The sequence below is a fragment of the Polyodon spathula genome, chromosome 21, assembly GCF_017654505.1.
Source record: "Polyodon spathula isolate WHYD16114869_AA chromosome 21, ASM1765450v1, whole genome shotgun sequence".
NCBI classification, from domain to species: Eukaryota; Metazoa; Chordata; class Actinopteri; order Acipenseriformes; family Polyodontidae; genus Polyodon; species Polyodon spathula.
Window position 1 is genome coordinate 4,811,310 of NC_054554.1, and position 22,421 is coordinate 4,833,730.

The window sequence follows — 22,421 nt, forward strand, 5'->3', positions numbered from 1 at the left end:
TGCCACTTATGGGTGAATTTTTCTCACAAAATGCTTCCAGTTGTTACAAGTAAGCAATGGGTAGAGCCTCCTTCCTCTCTTGAATACACAAAGAACCCTCCTCTGCACTGTTTACTGTACCATCTACCTGCCCATTGAGCCCTGTACTTTGCAGTCTCCGTTCCCTGCCAAGTCAAAATTCACCCCTGCAGAGAATTTTCATTACCTACTTTATGAAAATGCTTTTCCATAAATAAATTTGAAGTCATAAACACTTATCAGTAACTTTCCACAAGCTTGCCTAGATTGAATCAAAGAAAACACACAGACAAAGCACAAAACGGGGAAAAACATTACAAAAGAACACCTCATCTTGCAACAGAACGAATCAGTTTAACTGAAAATATCACACGTTTTACCAAGGGCTGTATTCCGTTGAATGACAAACAAGTAGTCAAAGAGCTCTACAGCCTTGAATGGTTTAGATTCCACACACTAACTGGTTTTCTGCCATTAGGAAAATCCAGTTTATCTAGGCGCAGCAGGTGAGTTGTACAGGCAGATCTTTGTCTTGGTACCTACAAATAGACGTCCAAATCACATGCACATGGGAACTGTTGTTTCCAAAATACCCTTCCCAGACCTTGGCTTGCATGTGAATGCCTCCAGCAAAGCCAGTGATTTCATATTTTTATACAGCCTACTGCTAACACCAGGCTAATGCTGGTGCTCTAACTTATGCTTGTCAGCCTTCACCCTCTTGAGGTGCTGCTGTCTGCAGTGCTTAGCATGATTTTTCTATATTCATAGTAGGATGGTCAGAACATGCTATAAAAGTGAGGACAAACAGATTATATCTAGCTTTGCAGATGTTCCAAATATTGTTGTGAAGATTTGGTGTAAAAGTTTGTCTCTCGTCTTAAAATCAATTTTAATGTAAAAGTTTGGGAGAAACAAAGCAATGAATTTAACCAACAGGTGAGTGAGTCTTGCTTTTGGCAGCTGGTTCTACACCAGGTCCTGCCTTTGAAACCAGTCTACAGTGAGGCCTGAAACAACCAAAAAAAGATATCATCAAAACAAAATCTGTATTAGTGATCATTATGCTGCAACAAAGCATTTATTTTGTCATGCCTTGCAAATTTGTAACACCAGATTGCCCTCTTGTGGCATATCTTGATCTTTTATTTTTATATAGCACCTTTCATAGTGGACCACCATCACAAAGTGCTTTACAAGATACAAGACTAGGGTGTGTGAACTATGCATCAGCTGCAGAGTCACTTGCAAGAACATCTCACCCAAAAGATGGAGCATAAGGAGGTTAAGTGACTTGCTCAGCGTCACACAATGAGTTGAGGGGCTGAGCTGGGATTTGAACCAGGTACCTCCTTGTTACAAGCCCATTCTTTAACCACTGGACCACATAGCCTCCTGAATGAGAATACTTAAATCATGTTCACAGTACTGTAATTAAAGAAAAAAGTTGGTGCCTAAATTGAACTAAATTACACACAAAGTTGAGAAAATACCTCTTTCTTCATATAAAACCTAAATGACAGGCTACATCTGTCAATCAGAAAATCATCTTTCTATAGCGTGATTTTTTAAAGTCTCATGACACAATATTTTAAAGTTGCATTTAATAACGAGCTCATTAATCAGAGAATAACAAACCTGTATCTTTTTATCTCCTGAAACCTGTTCAATGAACTCAGTCTAAACCCTGGTTTGTTGCTAAGCAACTGAAAAAATGAACAAGCAGCCAATCTGTGTCTTATTGTATTCTGAGGAATATAGGTTTATATGCTGCATACTAGTGACAAGAAAGAAAGGAAATACAACCTTAACATTTTTACTAATTATAAGATTGCACGGAATGCCTGTTTTTTATTAGTCTCATAAAAGTATTACTTAATGAAGGATTGTGTAATAAAGGATTTACAATCAGCAAATGAAATGCTCCGGATTCTTTACCTCTACTCTAACGGAAGCATGCTGTCATTGATCTGTACAAAGCTTGGCAAGGAAGGTAGATTCAGGAGGCAAATGCATTTGAGGTTTAATGCATTTGAGGCTGTAATGTACTATTCATTAGCATCCACAAGTGGCCACTACAGTACCCTGGTATTTCTAAAGCAACAGCGCTCTCCTCAGGTTAACACAAAAATGTGTCCAAAAAGACAAGGAACCATCTAGCAGTGAGTGTAGAAATATTCTATCCAGAAATCACCTTGCCTGTGACTTTTCCTTAAGTTAAAATGTAAAACTAGCTTATAATTCCTTACAAGGGGTATATAGGTTAATGGTTACTATGGAACACAGTTAGGAAATTAATATATGCTCGATCCAACAATCACCTTGCCTGTGACCTTTGACCTATCCTTAATGTCAAATGTAAAATTATCTTAGACCTCCTTACAGTGTGTAGATAGGGTCGTGGTGTTTAATGTTTCAGCTTGCCAAAATTTCCAACTGGTACTGAGCTTGGAAGCTGTAAAATTGTCTAGTAGTTCTTCTTTCTTCTTATTTTCCTCACTTATGTGATGTTCCTCCCCTGCCTGTAAATTTCTGTTTATATTACTCTTGCCCTTTTAACTCGCAAGCATTTCTGGGTAAAATCCTTAGTATTTCCTGCCCAACTCAAGTGATAACTTGGGTAACTCAGAAAAACATGGAAATGCTACCTTTTTCACCAGCTCTGGGAGTTCTGAGAGAATTCAAGAAGGATCATTTAAAACACACCCTAATGAGATCCCAGGATGTGGCAGCTTCATGCTTCAGTATCAGACCCACTGCAATCGCTATGTACAATGTAAACTACTTTCAATCAAACATTATCTATGAAGTTTCATTTTTTAAAGCCCTTGTTGAGTTTACCATGGTCAATTTGACCAGCACATTTGCAGTTTTTCCATATTTACAGTATGGTTTAAATGATTTAAAGTATATTGCTGTGTGGTGAGAGACTCAAGAGCAATCACTATAGCTACACACTGTAAAGGCTCTGAGGTAATGCATGCCTAAAACAAATAACACTATGTAACACAATTTTTGTTCCTGGGTAATAAGTGTTATTTCCTAATTGCTTATGCCTCAAAAGTATAGAAAATGGCTATTATTCCCCACAAACTTTAATTTTGTGACCAGGACAGTGATATTTTGAAATTTACCTATTTCCAATGAGAGAACAGGTGAATGTGTCTTTTCGTTTACATAAAGTCAGAAAAAAACAACTTCTGAATCCAAATTAACATGTATTTATACTAAAGTAATACAAAAATGACTACAAAAGATTTAGAAGTGAGTAGTTTTTCGAGATTTACGATTATACTGTAAATCACTTTCACGAATCAGCCCCCAAATGTAGTCTCCCATCATGTTCGCGTTATACTGTCCTTGGTAGCGACGTTCAAAGTCCAGTATATCCTGGTGGAAGCGCTCGCCTTACTCCTCCGAGTACGCTCCCATGTTCTCCTTGAATTTATCAAGATGAGCATCAAGGATATGGACTTTGAGGGACATCCTACAGCCCATTGTGCCATAGTTCTTCACCAGAGTCTCAACCAGCTCCACATAGTTTTCGGCCTTGTGATTGCCCAGGAAGCCCCAAACCACTGCGACAAAGCTGTTCCAAGTCGCTTTCTCCTTACTAGTGAGCTTCTTGGGGAATTCATTGCACTCCAGGATCTTCTTTATCTGTGGTCCGACGAAGACACCAGCTTTGACCTTTGCCTCAGACAGCTTAGAGAAGAAGTCTTGAAGGTACCTGAAGGCTGCCGACTCCTTATCTAGAGCTCTGGCAAATTGTTTCATAAGGCCCAATTTGATGTGCAGTGGTGGTATCAGCACCTTCCGGGGGTCCACCAGTGGCTCCCACTTGACTTTGTTCCTCCCCACAGAGAACTCGGTCCGCTGTGGCCAGTCCCGCCTGTGGTAATGCGCCTTGGTGTCCCTGCTGTCCCAAAGGCAAAGATAGCAGGGAAACTTGGTAAAACCGCCTTGGAGACCCATCAGGAATGCCACCATTGCAAACTCTTGATGCCATCTCAGAAAAATGCAGATATGTATCCACTTAGGCAGCTGGAACTAAACTGAACTGGTGGGCTTAAGGCCCCTGTATTTATACTACTATTTATATTACTGGAAAGTTCTAGAAAGTTCTATAAGTTACTCCAAGTTTACTCAGCACTGAATCTATCTGGAATGTTCTGGAAAATAGGTAAATTTCAAAATATCACTGTCCTGGTCACAAAAGCAAAGTTTGTGGGGAATAGCCATTTTATATACTTTTGAGGCATAAGCAATTAGGAAATAACACTTACTACCCAGGAACCAAAAAAAAAAAAAAAAAAAAAATTGTTACACAGTGCCCTGGTTGAAACAAAAAACTGGACTGTGGGAATTAGTGGATCAGGGTTCATACCTCTGTAGCAAGCATATTATAAATTGTATATAGTGCTGAATACAGAAACCCCAATAGAAACTTTGATTCAATGACAATTTTTTTATTCTGTATTACAATACTTTAGCTGAACAGATGACGCAGGCTCTGATCCTGCTAGGACAAAAGCGTTAAATACATCAAGCTAAATTATACTGGTAGCAAATTTGCATATATGTCTAGCCAACAAACATAAGCTTGTTTTCATCCAACCTCCGCAAACATGGGTTAGTATCAAATTGTCAGTAAGCCGTTTAACAGATTGTGCTGAGAAAGTATATTGTTTAAACAGAATAAACTTTCTCAGCACTTCCATTTAGAAAAGGAAAAATGTGTTGATAACACCGTGTAACACAATTTTTGTTCCTGGGTAGTAAATGTTATTTCCTAATTGCTTATGCCTCAGAAGTATAGAAAATGGCTATTATTCCCCACAAACTTTGCTTTTGTGACCAGGACAGTGATATTTCAAAATATCACTATTTCCAATGGGAAAACGGGCAAATGTGTGTCTTTTCGTTCACATAAAGTCAGAAAAAAACAACATATGAGTCCAAATTAACATGTATTTATACTAAAGTAATACAAAAATGACTACAAAAGATTTAGAAGCGAGTAGTTTTTTTGAGTTTTACAATTATACTGTATTTACAGTTAAATAACATTTACTATCCAGGAACAAAAAAAAAAAAAAAAAAATTGTTAACCACTAAAATTGGGAAAACTTGACCGATTTGACCTAAAGCAATCAGATAGTCTCAGGAGAACAAGTCTAGTATTGGTTCCCCAGTTCTATTGACAACTAAAGTGAATATTTAGAATTTACCACGCACACTAATCAATTTCAAAAAATGTAGCATTGCTATCTTTGTGATTAAAGGACACCTTTTTGCACATGAAAGCCACACATACCCCATGTTATCTAAAGCACCTATAACTTTCTTTAAAAAAAATCTTACATGAACAAGTAACAATGCCTTTATTAACATCAATCAGTTACCATCATTTCAAACATTTACCTCTGTCTCAATAGTTTTGACTAGAAGGAATTTTTTATGTTTTCAAAGATATCAGACAAGGCTTGGGTTTAAATGAAATACAATCAATGCAACAAGGTTAGATAATTGAAAAGGGGAGAATGCTCACAGTTCTGAAGACTAAAGTGTGTCCTTGTTTAAACAGTCCCACACTTCAGCATTGCATTTAATTTTATAATCCTTCCTGCAACCACTTCACCTGCCGCAGTCCAGCTGCAGTCAGGCCACATGGCTTTTGCTCTAGATTGATAGCAGCCTTCTCCCTAGGTACAGACCAATCATGTACTTTTTACTCCAAATTATATTAGAAAATAAATATGAATTAATTTGACATTAAAAAGATATGGTAAACATTGTTAGTTAAAAATTGTTTTGGGGCAGAATAAAATACACTTGACTATTGTACTATAGCTATTTTTATTTTTCTCTGCACAGTTCTGCTTAGCAAACCTTTTTTGTCTGTCAGTAAATGATCGGCCAAGACAAAAAAATGCAAGTCAGCAAGGCAATCCAGGTTTGCAGTTTGATGCAGAAACAGCTCTTGCAGATATCATTCTTTGTACTGTTAAGAGACGACATAGTTTGGGTAGGAGGTTGTACAGGATAATCTTCAAGCATATCATTTCAGGGAAAATGATCAGATCTTTTATTTGATCATGTAGGACTAATTGGTTCTCATTATGGTTGTGACGTACTGTCAGGGGAGTGGAACTCAACACAATTTCGTAACAGGGAATTATCGACCTGGGATTTGTCTTTGATCTTCTTTAGGACATATCATTGCTACTCAGTAACATCCTAGTTCGCACAACATCCTGTGAATTTATTTGAAGGACGTTTTGGCTGCTAACCAAGCTTTTTCCTGATCCTCTGTATTGTATCCACCAGTACACCATTCTCCAGCAGATTAGTAAACCTGGTTAGGAAAGCATATCTAAATACAAACAGAGTTAATTGTGTCAGAGGGAGAACAGTTTTAAAAAGCAGATTAACAAAAAAAAAAAAAAAAAAAAAATCCTAAAGAAAATGGTTTCCAGAGAGACAACACAATTGCTCTTTCTTTCCCAATCCACTCATAGAATGAGCTCTTAATTTCCATTCTCAAAATGGCAATCTGTGTAGCTGTGACTGCCAAAGAGGAATGGAAAACATTGAACCTACGTAAGCAGCAAACAGCCACCCCTGGCAGAGCAAATCCTGTTAAAAAGTAATAGATCTGAATCTGTTAACACAACTTTCCAATTTATTAAAGCACTGATCCTCGTTAGATACCTTCCTTGGTTATATCATAGAAGCACACAAGACTGTGTCCTTGTTGAAAGCTCTCTGCAGCTGCATTTTTCTTGATTGTTTGTGAAACTTAATTATACAGCACTTCAATTCCAGTGCTATACTTTTTTATTATCAGTATTGGTTTTATAATACTTTAAATAGCCAATATTATAACAAAATAACGCATTTGTTTTCATGCTCTGGTTGTGGTTTTGATTTATTCATGTTTTTATATTTTACATTGCAGCTATTTTTGCAATGTCTTCATGTGACATGTTCTGAGCTTTGTTAAAAAGAATCAATTATAAACAAAACTACTGACAATAGACAAATTGCAAATGGGACTCTGACACAAAAAGCTCAAATGCTTTGTATTGATAGATTACAACGTGTCAAATGGTTGATAATAGACATCATATCTAAACAGTAAATATTATTGGAATTAAACAGCAGTAGGTACCATTAATATCGTATTTTACAATTCTCCAATAAGCCATTTTTACATCATTGAGCTTTGAGATAAAACTGTAGCCAGCAGTGATCAGCCTTTAGAATTTAAAAGTGCTTCCTGCTTAGACAGGCTTAAAATACATTGGACTGTGTTAACTGTCTCTAAAACCCATCTCCTTTAAGCATATGTAATGTTCTTTAACTTTACTTTTAAAGACGAATTATTCCTTATGCTCTTGGCTACTTACTTGTTGTAAAGGGAAATTGCAACTGACCTTGCTGCAAGAACCAGAATAACTAATAATAACCATCTGTCCTGGACTGATTACATTCATATGAAGAGCTGCGATTTCTTTTGAAATTCAAAGCAAAGCTTAAATATATAATGTGTGCTTAAATTACATGCCTTTTTGAAATGCACAATACTTCTAAAATTACCTTTTAGATTTTACAGGATAGAGAGAACAGCTTGTACTTAAGACGCAACAGCTTGCACGTCAGATACACTGAAGAATAACACATTTAAATTAAAACGTTTGTGTTGATGCTGATTAATTCCAACTGAAGCATCACAGAAATAACATTTAAAGCAAGGCTCGAAACTGGGTTTCAGAAAGAACATGAACCAGGATTATAGTTAATTATAACTGCAAGACAATATCTTATTACCACAGTAAACCTACAGACAAATGCGACTTATTCATGCTGTGAAAAGTGTGATTAGTTCAAAAGCATATTTAGCAGGGCCTGATTGATCAAGCTCCTTGCATCTTGTCATTTCAACAATATTCTGAAAGCCAGGATTGGGTACAGGGCTAGTGCGAGTTACAAACTCTGCTCTAAAGTTAATGTAAATATTCTAGGGATACTGGTGTAAACTCAAAATAATGAAGATACATTGTTTAAAAAAAAAAAAAAATCAGGATGGAGATCTACAGGGATAGTGAGCATTTTAACATCAGCTGGGTAGACCAATGCAGTTTGGAGTGAACTGCCCAAAAACACTTTGTATAAATAGTATCTTTTAATGCCACAGACCTGGTGTTATAAAATACTCATCTTTTCCCTTAACAAATCATGTATTTAATAAAAGTAGCAAATATGATAATACAAAAACAAATGTAACATAACACCTTTTTAGTGAGCAGGGTGGACCATCAGGTTAGCAGCATTCCTTTTGCATCTTTGTACAGATCAGTTGTGGTTCGATTTGTAGAAATCATGCATTCTTCCTAAATCAAGAAAACTGCCTGCTTTTTGAGATGCTTTTATAAACACCATTGCTGAACAAGCGCTGCAATTGGCTGAGAAGACACAGCTCGAGTAGTTGTGGTAACATTCTAATTTCACCAACTCTTGAAACTAACCTATGAAAACATGTGTGACTAAACTAAAACCAAGAGAGACAGGATGACTGACAAAACTGTCTACGGGGAGTCTACATTCTGAGTAAATATAAAAGAGAAAACTACAGAAATCCTTAAACCTGCATAATTATCGCTTACTACTTAGATAATACAGCATTTGTTTGAAAACACTGTATTTAGTATAAAACATTAACATTTAAACTTGCAATTATTACTGTATATGTGATAATCAGTAATGGCATTTTATTTTACCAGCAAAACAAGATAGAAAGCAGGTGCACTTAATTTTCCTACTGTATTTCCATTCCCATTCTCCAGCGATCTCACTAATGAGCAGATGGAGTGCTGGGGCCATTATCATGGGCAGGTGAAAAGAACTGTTACAAACAGATGGTTTTGTTTGTAACTCAGTTACAGCTATAGCAACTGAAGGTAAAGAACTGTAATGCTACAGCTTTTAAACAGAACTCATAGGTGGAGTGCAGCTAGAGGCCATTGTGCGTTTCAAAAACACTGCTGAGGCATCATGCAAATGAAACCAAGCAGTTTAGCAACCAATAAACAACAACATTACACCATACAACATGCTAGAGTTTTAATTGAATTTGTTGTTAATTTGTGAATCCAAGCGCATTGTCCTTTGAAGGAATTGAATCCTTTAAATCAGCTACATTGCCTGGTCTAAATAAATAACACTTTGAAAACCCTTGGCAATTTATGAAGTCTATAACAGCAAGAGAACATTCAAAGAGGAGGTAAAATGTCTAAGCGATACAAAAGGCAAAATCATAGAGGAAGACAAAAATAGCAAATGTATTAAATGATTATTTTTCACAAGTTTTTACAAAGGAGGATACAGGCAGTATGCTCCACATGTGACCTGTTCCTATCCAGTTTTAAATAACTTTAGCATAATAGAGGCAGAAGTGTTAAAGGGACTAGGAGCTCTTAAAATAAACAAATCCCCTAGGCCGGATCAGATCCTCCCAACAGTAAAAATCAAAGAAATGAAAGTAGTTATTTATAAACCGCTAACCAAGCTCAAGCAACAGTCTCTTGACACAAGGGTTGTACTGACAGACTGGCGAATTGCAAACGCAATACCGATCCACAAAAAGGGAGACAAAACTGAACCAGGTAACTACAGACCAATAAGCCTGACTTCTATTATATGGAAACTTTAACAAGATCCAAAATGGAAAATTACCTAGATGGTAACAGTATCTTCGGAGACAGTCAGCACGGTTTTAGGAAAGGGAGATCGTGTCTAACTAACCTGTTTAAGGATGCAAAATCAACAATAGATAACTGCAAAGCATATGACATGGTTTATTTAGATTTCTAGAAAGCTTCTGACAAAGTCCCACATAAAAGATTAATACACAAACTGAATGCAGCAAGAATTCAAGGAAATGCATGCACATGGATTAGGGAGTGGTTAACATGTAAAAAACAGAAATACTGATTAGAAGAGTGTGGCAGGCTGGCGAGTGGATAGAGGCCCAGAGACAGACTGCAGTTAAAAAAAAAAAAAAACAATTCTATTATAAACAAAGTACACAAGGGCAAAATAAAGGGATTTAAACACAAATAAAGCAATACAAAAAAACTAAACTTACAAAATAACAATTTCCAGGCTGGGCAATGCCATCACTGGATTCACCAATCACAAAAACCACAAACACCAACCTGCTTCCATCAGCTCTCTCCTCCCAAATGAGAAGCAGAGGCCTCCTTATGTGTCCGGTGGCTGGGCGCTGATTGATCGTTAATTAAGTTAATCATTTAATCAACCCCAGCCACCTGAACATAATAAACCCAGGCAGGTAGGGGAAATTAACCCCATCCCTGCCAATTTAAAAAGGGCAGAGCTTTGCTCTGCCACACACCTCCCCCCATGGCCAACTCCCCCCTTCCCCCCCCCCCAACAGTCCAATTATGTCCCTTGGGTGGGCTGTTAAGGTGGGTGGTGGTGAGCGGGGTTGATGTCGAAGCCCCCAAGCCTCCTTTGGTCGAAGGGGCCCCAGATCTCCAAGGTAGTACGGCAACGGCGGCCCGGCTCCCTCTAGTGGCGGAGGCAGCAATGGCGGTGAACCCTCGGCAACCCTAGAAAACAAAAAGGAGACACCAGCAGTCCCAAGCGAAGCGGAGCAGCAGGCAACCCCAAGCGATGCCAAATGAATCATCCCTGAGCGGAGCGGGCAGGCATCCCTGGGCGGTGCAAGGCAGGCATCCTTGGGCCATAGCTCCTCCCCTCTCTGGCTCCGGGAGCGACGGCAGCTCCTCACCCCTCTCTGGCTCCGGGAGCGACGGCAGCTTCTCACCCCTCTCTGGCTCTCGCGAAGGAGGCTCACCCCTCTTTATTGGGGTGACCGGGGCATCTCCCACGTCTACCGCCAGGTAATTAACCACCATGAGGGCAACCTCTGGGAAGGACGCTGGGTGGTGTTGTTCCTCCCACTGTTCCCACCTCTCCCCATCTCGACACCACAGCGTGTTGATAACTATGGGGAGATCGTGGACGAGGTCTGCCTCAGGGTGCATCAACCAGTCCCAGATCTCCTGGGACGGTGGTGAAGGTGGTGGTGCTGGAGGTGGTGGGATGGCCCCTGATGCCTGGGGTGAACACTGCACCTCTTCCTGGGCCTGGTTGTAGGGGTATCCTGCCCAGTTGTGGCCATCCTCCTTACACCGGCCACACCAGTTTGCCGGTGGCACATCTGGGCAGGACCGCCAACGATGGTCCTCCTTCCCGCACCAGGAACACCAGGGGAAGAGGCTGTCCGGGTTCTCCAGCGGTGGCTGCAGCAGCTTACATTTATTCAGTCCTGCCTTTGCCACGGTCTGCTCTTCTTTCCCATGTTTTAAAAAAAAAAAAAAAATTATCCCAAAAATTAAAAAAAATATATATATACTGCTCTGTGCCTCTAGGTGGCGCTATCCCACTCTCACACCAAATGTAGCAGGCTGGCAAGTGGATAGAGGCCCAGAGACAGACTGCAGTTCAAAAAAAATAACAATTTTATTATAAACAAACACAAAAATAAAGTGCACAAGGGCAAAATAAAGGGATTTAAACACAAACAACGCAATACAAAAAAACTAAACTTACAAAATAACAATTTCCAGGCTGGGCAATGCCTTCACGATTCACAAATCACAAAAACCACAAACACCAACCTGCTTCCTCAGCTCTCTCCTCCCACATGAGAAGCAGAGACCTCCTTTTATGTCAGGTGGCTGGGCACTGATTGATCGTTAATTAAGTTAATCATTTAATCAACTAATCAACCCCAGCCACCTGAACATAATAAACCCAGGCAGGTAGGGGAAATTAACCCCATCCCTGCCAATTTAAAAAGAGCTTTGCTCTGCCAGAAAGAGAAACCTCAAAATGGAGCGAGGTAACCAGTGGGGTACCACGTTTCAGAATTAGGTCCTCTACTATTCCTAATCTACACTAACGATGTATGTTCTGGTATAGTAAGCAGACACAAAATTAAGAGGAGTGGCAAACAAAGGTCATTCAAAATGATAGACAACATTCAGAACTGGGCAGACATATGGCAAACGACATTTAATAAAGAAAAGTGTAAGGTATTGCACACAGGCAATACAAATGTGCATTATAAATATCATATGGGAGATACGGAAATTGAAGAAGGAATCTATGAAAAAGACCTAGGAGTTTGTTGACTTAGAAATGTCTTCATCTAGACAATGTGGGGAAGCTATGAAAAAATGTTAACAAGATGCTCAGATATATAGTGAAAAGTGTTGAATTCAAATAAAGGGAAGTAATGTTAAAACATTACAAGACCTCATCTAGAATACTGTGTTCAGTTCTGGTTACCTCACTATAAAAACAATATTGCTGCTCTAGAAAGAGTGCAAAGAAGAGAGACCAGAATTATTCCGGGTTTAAAAGGCATGTCATATGCAGACAGGCTTAAAGAACTGAATCTATTCAGTCTTGAACAGAGAAGACTACACGGCAATCTGATTCAAGCATTCAAAAATTCTAAAAGGTACTAACAATGTTGACCAAAAGGGACTTTTTGATATGAAAAAAGAAACAAGGACCAGGGGTCACAAATGGAGATTAGATAAAGGGGTATTCAGAACAGAAAATAGGATATATATATATATATATATATATATATATTTTTTTTTTTTTTTTTTTTTTTTTTTTTTTTTTTTTACACAGAGAATTGTTAGAGTCTCCCCAGTAATGTTGTTGAAGCTGACACCCTGGGATCCTTCAAAAGCTGCTTGATGTGATTCTGGGATCAAGAAGCTACTAACAACCAAACGAGCAAGATGGGCCGAATGGCCTCCTTTCGTTTGTAAACTTTATGTTCTTAAGTTACTGATCAAGTGATCCTCTAATTCTATTTAAACTGCATGAGAAAAACATTCTGCAAGAAGTCAAATCACAATGAGTGGGGATATAGCATTGGAGGCCATTGTCTAAATTCCAAGTGTTTTTACTCAATTTATAGTGGTGAGCAACAGAATGCATCTTGGACAGCCTTGTTCTGTATTAGCATTTAGACAACACCAGGTTTAACACCCTTGCATATTGTCAAGTGTATAGCAAAACATTTCCTGGCAGTAAAGGGATGCCCAAAAATGCCCAATCCGAAAAATCATAGGATTGTCTTTGGAGGAATACAGTTGGCCCCGTTATTACATACAATTATTTATTGCAATACAGAGCAGGTAATTAGATGGGTAGAGTGAAGTACATTTTAAAACAATACAAAAGGAGATCTGAGATATGTAATTAAATAAATCGGCGTATGTTGCAATATTTATCTAAGGTGCAACAAGGTTTCAGTGACATACGTTTCTTTTGATTAACGGTTAAACCTTTTCACATACAAGACATAGAATTGAATTACTAATCTGTTTTTCCAAGTGCACAACACCACGTCTTTAAAAAGTGAACATTTTCTGTACTTCGAGAAAGAAAAACAAAAATAACGGTCTCTATTTTAGCATAATGTATGTACAACATATTTTAAAATAGGATTAAAAAAGTAAATATTTGACTTTTATACCATCAACAGGTGGTCAAACAGGTCGAAAATATTAAATATAAGTCCTATGCATCAAGGTGCATACAAAGTCCTCATCATCACCAGTGTCCCTGGAAAGCCGCCAGGCTTTAACTGGCAGTGCAACTCCTTCACACAGTACAGTTCCAGCACTTCCAGTCGCAATTCTACATAAAGGTTTCTGCAGGGCAAGTCCTGAGTTGGGTCATTTCACTTGACTCTTAACAGTCTGGTGGTTGTAAAATCAGTCTTTGATTGAGGATTTTTCTGTTGATTTCTGCCAGAGCCACAGAGAAAACAAAAGCCTTCTCATCTGAAAGACTGGCATATATGTCGATTTCTTTGTCTTGTTTCTCTGAAGAAAAAAAAAAAAAAAGCACATACGTTAGAAAGAATGTGACCTACAAATTATTCTAGAGCTCGAGACAGATTTGTATTTAAAAGAAAACACTCACACAACACTTAGTAGGTAGCTGGATTAATTTAATACCTGTGGGTTACCAGGCAACTGGGGATTTTAACATTTGTGTAAACAAATCTTAATAAAGCATTAAGACAGACATTTACTGTGCAAGAATAAATGCGACACTGAATCTGTTATATGAAATAATATAACAAATTTATCACTGTGTAAAATCCCCTATTCCCAATTTGTATTTATTTATTTTTTTAAATACAATTAACAAGGAGCCTTTTACGGCATACAGAATGTAGCTCCAGTACTTCAACCTGAAGTAGAACAGCAGGGCACGTGTAAGCTACACACCACACCCTTCTGCTAACTACCAAGAAAAACCACTGAGAGTTGCATCGTTTGCATTTACCAGTGGGATCAACTCTCCATATTGCTAAACAGAAAGAGTTGGCAAAACAACTGCCTTTAAAGCTGTGTTTAGCCCAAGCGGAACAAAAAAAAAAAAAAAGAGCACCACTGGAAAGAATAATCACTACAGAGAACTCCAATGTGTGTATCTTGCAACTATGACTAATGCTTTTAAACAGAACACATTGCATAAACAGAACACAGTACATTCTTAAAGATCCATGGATATGACAAAGTGCAAGCTGGTGTCAAATCCCACACCAAAATAGATTTACATAAATATCATTGCCATTTAAACAACTAGATGTTTAACCTACAAGCTCAGTTAAGCATTTTGATTCACGATTTGTTTAAAGACTTTCTGGTGTTGTTTCAATTACATGTGGTCTGTACTGGAATTCATTCACTGTTTTAAAGCACTCCTATATTATAGATTTTTTTTTAATACAGCATGATATAAAAAAGTGTTGTAAATGAAAGGCTCGACTTTCAAACTTCATGTGTTCTGAGAATATTCTCTCAATTGCATTTGATATTGCCTTTAATATGGCTTCTTTCTCCTTGGCAGTTCTTATTTATTTTCATATAGAGGCACTGTGTCTCCTGCAAGGTTATGCTTTTAATGTCTAATTCATTCATTACCTTTTTCTTCCTCGTGCTTTTTGCTTGACCCACTTTTAGGCCTCCCTCTCCCTCTGCGAATGTGCTCGGAATGGCTGTTTGTCCTGGAGCGGTTTCTGTTTTCTAAATCTTTGGTTGCAGTTGAGTTAATCTTTTCCCTGCGTATTCTTTCTGTTCTTCTCCTCTTTGCATCAGATTTGTTATCTGTAAAATTAAAAAGGTGGTAAATTATGAAAGCTACAACCTGGTTAGCCCTATGCATACACACACATTATTCCATGGCACACAGTTAAACTTTGATAACATACAAAAAATTATATTTCTGTGCCAGCATATCAGTTCTCTGGTCACTTAATGAGACCACTTACATCTGGATTAGGTATTAACCAATTTTGTTGGTTTCAGAATTACTGTACAGAACAAAGGGTAGGTTTTGCCAATTCCTTGCAAAATCTCTTCAGTAAAATATTTTATAGTCTACGTCCCTTTATTTCCGATGACTCGTTGAAAAGTCCTTGTTGATTTGCTATTATACAATATATTAAAGTGAGGGTAAATAAAACAGTGCTTTTAAATACACATCTGATTTTAATATTTACACATACGATATATACTGTAAGTTAAAACACATGGCATATGGTTGTGCATTTTTGACAACTGATCCTTTTACCGAACATGAAATTCAGCACAACAGCTGAAGAACTCATGAACAAAGAGAGGGTGTGGTCTTTTGTTCAACCAATAGCTGATCGGCTGGGTCAGAATACTCCAGAATAATGGTTCTCAATCTGTGGTCCATTGGCTCCTTTCAGGAAGGGTTACATAATCATGGACAGGACACAGCAGAATAGATTATAGATCCCATTGCAAACCTAGAATTTGAGACCTTAAAAACAGCTACAGATGAAGGAAGACAATGCACACATGGAGAATATCTCCAAGTAAAAAAAAAAAAAAAAAAAGTCTAAACTCTCCATCATATATAGTTTGAGTGTCAAATGTATTTGTTTAAAAAAAAAAAAAAGTTATATATCTTTCCGCTTTGGAGAAAAAAAAAAAAAAAGCTCCTCAAACAAGGTTCTATTATTTGCTATAAACATTAAACTGGAGGTTTTAAATGTTTCCATCGTAGTGAATTAATGAATGAAGCCTCCGTGCCAGTTTCATTCGCTCTGTAAACAGAGCTGAAACAACCCCCAATGTTTGCCTTGTTTGTGGCCAAGCATTTAAAAATGCCAATCGTGTACTTTTGTTGACAAGGAAAAGATACAGAAAAGGAGGCAAACACAAAGTTCACTACCCACGCATTGCTACCACTGAGCTGGAGAAGCAAATTAAATACAAGTGGCATTTTTAAATGCTTGGTCACTAACATGCCATATTGCGGTTTATGTCAGCATCGTTTTTGGAGCGATTGAGACCAGCACAGAGGCGAATATAACAAAATTGTCTTGAGCAGCAGAATTACACACTGAAACATATAATTATCGTAGCAGACCATTTAGATTTTCAAGGCAAACTGTTAAGTCGATTTCTTTGTTTCATCAAATCAATAAAAACACCAGCTGCAAATCATTTCTTTTCTTTGATTTCATCAAGTTGTTGACTTGTTAAATGTGTGCCTTTTTTTTCCCCCCCCAAAAGGAGGTTTTGCTTCTTGCAATCTATGCATTTGTATACGGTCATGCCTCCGAAAAAGATCAAATGTGACGAAAGGAATGTCACTCACTTATAAAAGTGTATATTTATTGTGAATTTATGTTGTGTATTGATAATTTATTAATTTAACTGTGCTTCGGCAAAAGTTAATTCTGCTGTGCATTGTACTATTTTGCACAGTAAAAATCCTCAACAGCCAATCAGCATGCAGAATCCAAACATTCATAGCTCATACTGTGCTGGTACCTCATGGATGTATTGTAACTTCACAGATTATAAATTCACATAAATCTGTTTCGGCTGTAATCATCAATTTAAAAACAAAACAGCCTGTTTTTTTTCCCCCCTCTTGTAAATTCATGTTAATGAAAAGTAAACTAGAATAATTCTTTAAAACTCCAATTTTAAAATAACTTCGTTCACAGAAACAGGCCCACTCATCGCACTGAAACAAAGAAAGGTAAGTCTATGGTTATTCTTAGTGTTAGTGATTTTTTTTTTATCTGCTTGTTTGAGTCACCATACTGTTATTGTGTGGTCCGCCGAGAAAAAAAAATTCAGATGGTCCATGAACAAAAAAAAGTTTGAGAACCACTGCCCAAGAACAACCAATCAAATTCACTCATATGGATGACCTTCAATTACAAATGGAGCTTCTGTTTTTCAGTGTTTATTCATTTCAGTGAATATTTTTAGCTTTTTTGAGTTATATGTAAAACGTTTTTTGGGGAGCCTTCGCTTTTTATACACTGTATGATATTACTGTTTTCAGTTTCTTTAGTTTTTTTTTTTTTTTTTCCTGTCACAATATGTATAGTAACCTTGACACCTTTCAATTGTACCCTCTGGTCCCGGGCACATTCTTCTGGGTTTTTTGTGTGTTTAGGCATTTTTTTTACATTTCGCCACAATTTCCAATTCTGTTTTAAAATTCCATGCACGTGTAAATACTTCCCAGCCTACTGCAATATAGCTTTAAATCTTGCGAGCAAGAACATCTCATTTTAAACCTCACAAACATGTTAGAATCCTCCAATAGAAATGTAGGCATGTGCTGCCAGTTGAGGCGGGTGTAAAGTATTCAGAAGTCATTAATGCCAGATACAACTCAGGAAGGAGGGAAATTACCCAACTGCACTGGGGAAGTTTTTTTTTTCTCTTACATGCATTTTAATTTATTTTTTCCCCCACTGGGAAAGGCGTCAAGTCAACATGAATTGAGTAACCATTTCCAGTGTTAGAAATTCACAGACTTCAATTATAAATAAAATGTAGAGCAGAAGACACTGGTAATAAATTCTGCACTTTCACCATGGAAACTGCAATTCTGAGTAGCACAGCATTAATATTTTATAACACATGTAACATTACAGTATCAGCTTTGGGGGAAAAAAAAAAAAAAAAAAGCATTTTCATTCGAACAATAGCTTCAATATTTTAGATTACTGGCTAATATTCTAAATGAACCAGAAATAATTCAGTCCTGTGAATTGTCACAGCTTCTTGGTTAGCTATGCATATTTAGTGGTTTGTTATCCTGTAAATGCAGAACAGTGTTCACTAACACATCTGCCTGTATTGCATCAGCCACAGTACACCGAACATACATGCACAAAGTGGTCTTTACTTTCCAGAAAATTAAAATCAATGTATCCACTTTGTACACCACCTACAATTCACGGCTCTGCATTTAGCTTCTAGGCCAGCATCAGACACAAATATAGTTTATCATATTGTATCCTCATAGAATCATTGGGATTGTAATCTGAGCTGCCCCACTCCCTTCGAAAGAAAACATTCCAGCAGTAACATTAAGCTACCTATTACCGGTGATTATAATAAAACAAATGTTGAATCCCAAAATTCAAACACTCTGTTTTTATGTAGTTAACAGATACCAAGAAATCTATTTTAGCGTACAAAACTGTTACAGTTTAAAAGGCACACTGGTCAAAGAATGGCCAACACAATTCATTTAAAAACGAAATACTGACATGACAATATCTGAATTCTAAGCACTGTTAGCTGGCCAATATCATTTTGGTAAGTACAGCTTCAGTTACTGAACTGAACCATTAAACAGGCAGCGAGTTGGAAGCAATGCATCACTGATTACTTTTACAGTGTTATTGTTACCAAACTGTGAATATAGCATGGAAAGAGAAGGGTTAATGGGCAGGAGTTGACAGCAGGGGCTGAACCTAGAAGCAACTGTCCCCTCCCCCATCCCCTCTTAGCATTCACTCAAATATGGTTGTCAGCCCTTTTTATCAAGTGCAAAATACTTGTAAATTTGAAAACTGGTGTTGTCTGTAACCATCACAACAAAGAACTAAAGAACATTAAAAAAAAAGAATGCAGCAAGCAAAATAACAATGCAGCACTGTAGAGAATTAGAGACATTTCAGGTTTCACAATCCTTTAGAAATTACCAATGTTAGGTAAATACCTATCGGAACTTAGCAAACATTTAAAAACAGTTACTGTTTTCAAAATCAACCTGTGCCTATCCCATAGCATTAATACATTTAAGAGCATTAACACATTCACGAGCCATAATACTGCTTCACAAATAAAGTAATACATATTAATGTGGTAGTCAGGCCTGGTGGGGTGAATCCGATAAACTTAACTGAGACTTCACTGAAAATGTAGTATTATACTAGTGTCAGGATTTTACATTAAAACGTCTGTATTTCAAGTACAAAAGGTTACTTAATATTGGGAAGCCTGGTCTTTGAAAAAAACAAATATATGGACCTAATCTGGCAGTAATGCTTGGTTTCAATTTTAACATGTTTGGATTCAATAGCACAAAATGACTAATGAATTACCTACTGATGATGATTTCTCTGCTTGTTTGGCATTTAGAAGTTTCCGGCTAATAAACACATAGCCACAGGGACACCCTTTGCACGCTACAGGAATCTAATTTAAAAAAAAACATAAATAAACATTTACACAATGCACACGTCATTTGAAAGACTTTCTTGATACCAGTTTCATAAAGTTCGTTTACAACATTAGGGCAGTAAATATAAATGCAAAAAAATTGTCAAATTATGTAAAATAAATAGAAAAGCCAAATGGCTCATTTTAGGAAGACTCACAAGTTCAATAAATACACGAAGCTAATTACAGAACTGAGCTTTAAATCGTATTTTACTGTATCTGACAAAGTTAACTTCATCAGTTTTTATTAAAATCAAAGACATACGAGACGTATGGAACTTACATATATAATTGTATGTTCTGGCCATTTTAAATACTGTTAAAATAAAATAATAATAAAAAAAACACTGCTTGTTTTCTGATATACTAAAAGGTATTTTGCAATGAAATCTCCAGTGTTAGTCTAACTAAAACATGCGCTTTTAATTTTTTTTTTTTTTTTAAATCTCCATATCGCGTTGAATCCCCCCCCCCCCCCTCCTCTTAACATGTTACATTCTTTCCATGAAATGTGATATTCGACTATTTTAAAATATCACATTGTTGACGTAGACTTTTAAAAAAATCTCCCCAGATAAAACACATTTCTCGCAGGATACTGTTTTTTAACAAAAGGAAAACCTCAAGAGTTAGATTTAAAGTTTCCCTCTAGAGTTCAAACACGTCCGGTTCTATTCTAAATTAAATAACGTAAAATGAAACTTTGTTACACACTCAGTCGAAATTAACACCAGCCCTAAATAATTATTAATAAAAAACACACATACGCACATCCGTACTGAATGCAAATCTTTATGAAACCACTACCTCATATACAGCTATCCCGCAATTAATTTATTAACGTTAACCATGTTAATATTATTTAAAAAATAAACACAAATGCATATAAATCCTTACCTGTTGATCACACTCTGGACACGATTTGGTGGCCATTTTTACTTTTTTGGCTTTATTTCCAGACATGCTTACTACTCTGTGCTGCAAATTTTATAAATAAACTGTTTGATCGAGCGATATTTTATTCAGTAACTATAAGTCAACTCTGCCTTCCTAGCCAAAAAAAAAAAAAAAAGTGCAGCTGACTCGTCCCCGACCACTCTCCAGCACTCTCACCAAACCGGCAGCAAACCCACTGCTGAATTGAGCATGCGCTTTTCTGCCTGCTGGTTTTATTGCTTTTAACGCACAGCTGGACTGAGCGTGCGCAAATTCAGTCCTTATACGTTTATGGGTTTGCAAGATAGCTGGATTTCGTCTGCCTTAGAGAAAGCATGCGTTCACATTTTATTTGCTGCAAAGTACTGGTGCTTTCATTTTTGTTCATTCATAGACTGTAAATCCATGTGGCTTTTATGTATATTATATGCTAACTTTAAAAAAAAAAAAAAAAAAAAAAGCAATAAACTGCTTTTTTTAACTGCCCGAATACTTTTGTCTGCAACTGTGTTTGTGTGTATATATGTAAGCAATAAGGCACGACAGGGTGTGGGACCTACTCTAATATGCACACGCCCCGGGTGCGTTATAAAGCACGAAAAAGGTAAAAAAAAAAAAAAAAAAAAGTTACATTTTTTTTTTTAATTAAATATCCTTCTACCTCTGCCTGACCTTAGAAAAATAGCCCCTTAAAACATTAAAAATGAATTAAATTAAGTATTAATTAAATAATAATAAGTATTAATTCAATAATAATTTCAGATGCTGCATTGAACATTGCCATTGAAAGTGCAGTTTTGATTTGCTACACTTCTTGTAATTCTTGGTTTATTCGTTACATTTTAATGTAAAATATTACTGCCCATTTTCATCATGATGCAGCACGGGTGAGTCTGCCTTTAAATCACGCAGCACAAATAAGACTGCCTTTAAATCACGCAGACCCTTCCTCACAAGACCTGCAATAGTTTCAGGTGAGAGTGCATTGTTTTTTTAATTCATCCTTTGTTATCCGGGGTAGTAATAGTAGGTATCCATACCAGATGTGTGCTAGTACAGCTTCACAGTGGCCAGAAAGACGTTATTATTTGCATGGAATACACGGTTACTTGTCAAACTGACTTTTCTAGCTTGGTAACATGGAGAACTACTGGGCCAGTGATAAGAAACAATTTAAAACAATGCAGGGCACAACAGAAGACATGATACCCTCGTACCTGGACCCATTTAAAAGGTACGGCAGGAACTGTCGAGATGAATTTATAAATGTTCAGCCTCACATCATACAGCTGTGCAGGGGCGTGGGATAAGGAAACGCCGTAGTTCAGGGAGAAGGCACAGATCGACCAGAATGGCGAGTTTTGAATTTATTTGAATACATAAGTTTGCTTTTTTTTTCACTACTTCAATTGATCAGTGGTGTCAGGTTCAGATTCATTCAATAGCTCATGTACACTTCGTTTTCTCAAAAATTAAACATTTACATAAATCTCGTCGGTCATGTTTATTACGATAAATTCCAATATGTCTGACGTTTTTATTTTTAAATTCTAGGTGTATGGATATCTGCCAGTGATTTGTCCGTTTTTGAAAAAAAGTGCCGACACATGGTGATATGCTTTAATATCAACACCCCCATGTGACCTATTTTGACCAATCATTATAGAGTATGTATATCTATACACTGAATTTTACTACCCTTCCAGTATGTGTGTTATCACATTTCCTATTCATAAGCAACAAAAAAATATATACCACTGCATAACACATTTGGAATACAGTTTTATAAGCATTCATGAAGAATATTTCACAGTGGGAGAG

The 22,421-nt window shown here is 37.1% G+C and overlaps 1 protein-coding gene across 1 annotated transcript; it reads right to left on the reverse strand.

Annotated features, from left to right (window-relative positions):
- Positions 1-13,235: 13,235 nt before the first annotated feature.
- LOC121295976 (UPF0547 protein C16orf87 homolog) lies at positions 13,236-20,789 on the reverse strand. The gene is made up of 4 exons (XM_041221083.1): positions 20,562-20,789; positions 19,547-19,640; positions 15,075-15,257; positions 13,236-13,964 (listed from the first exon to the last, which is right to left on the reverse strand). The coding sequence occupies exons 1-4, from the start codon at positions 20,625-20,627 to the stop codon at positions 13,831-13,833; spliced, it is 477 nt and encodes a 158-aa protein (XP_041077017.1). The 5' UTR covers positions 20,628-20,789; the 3' UTR covers positions 13,236-13,830.
- Between the last annotated feature and the right edge of the window lie 1,632 nt (positions 20,790-22,421).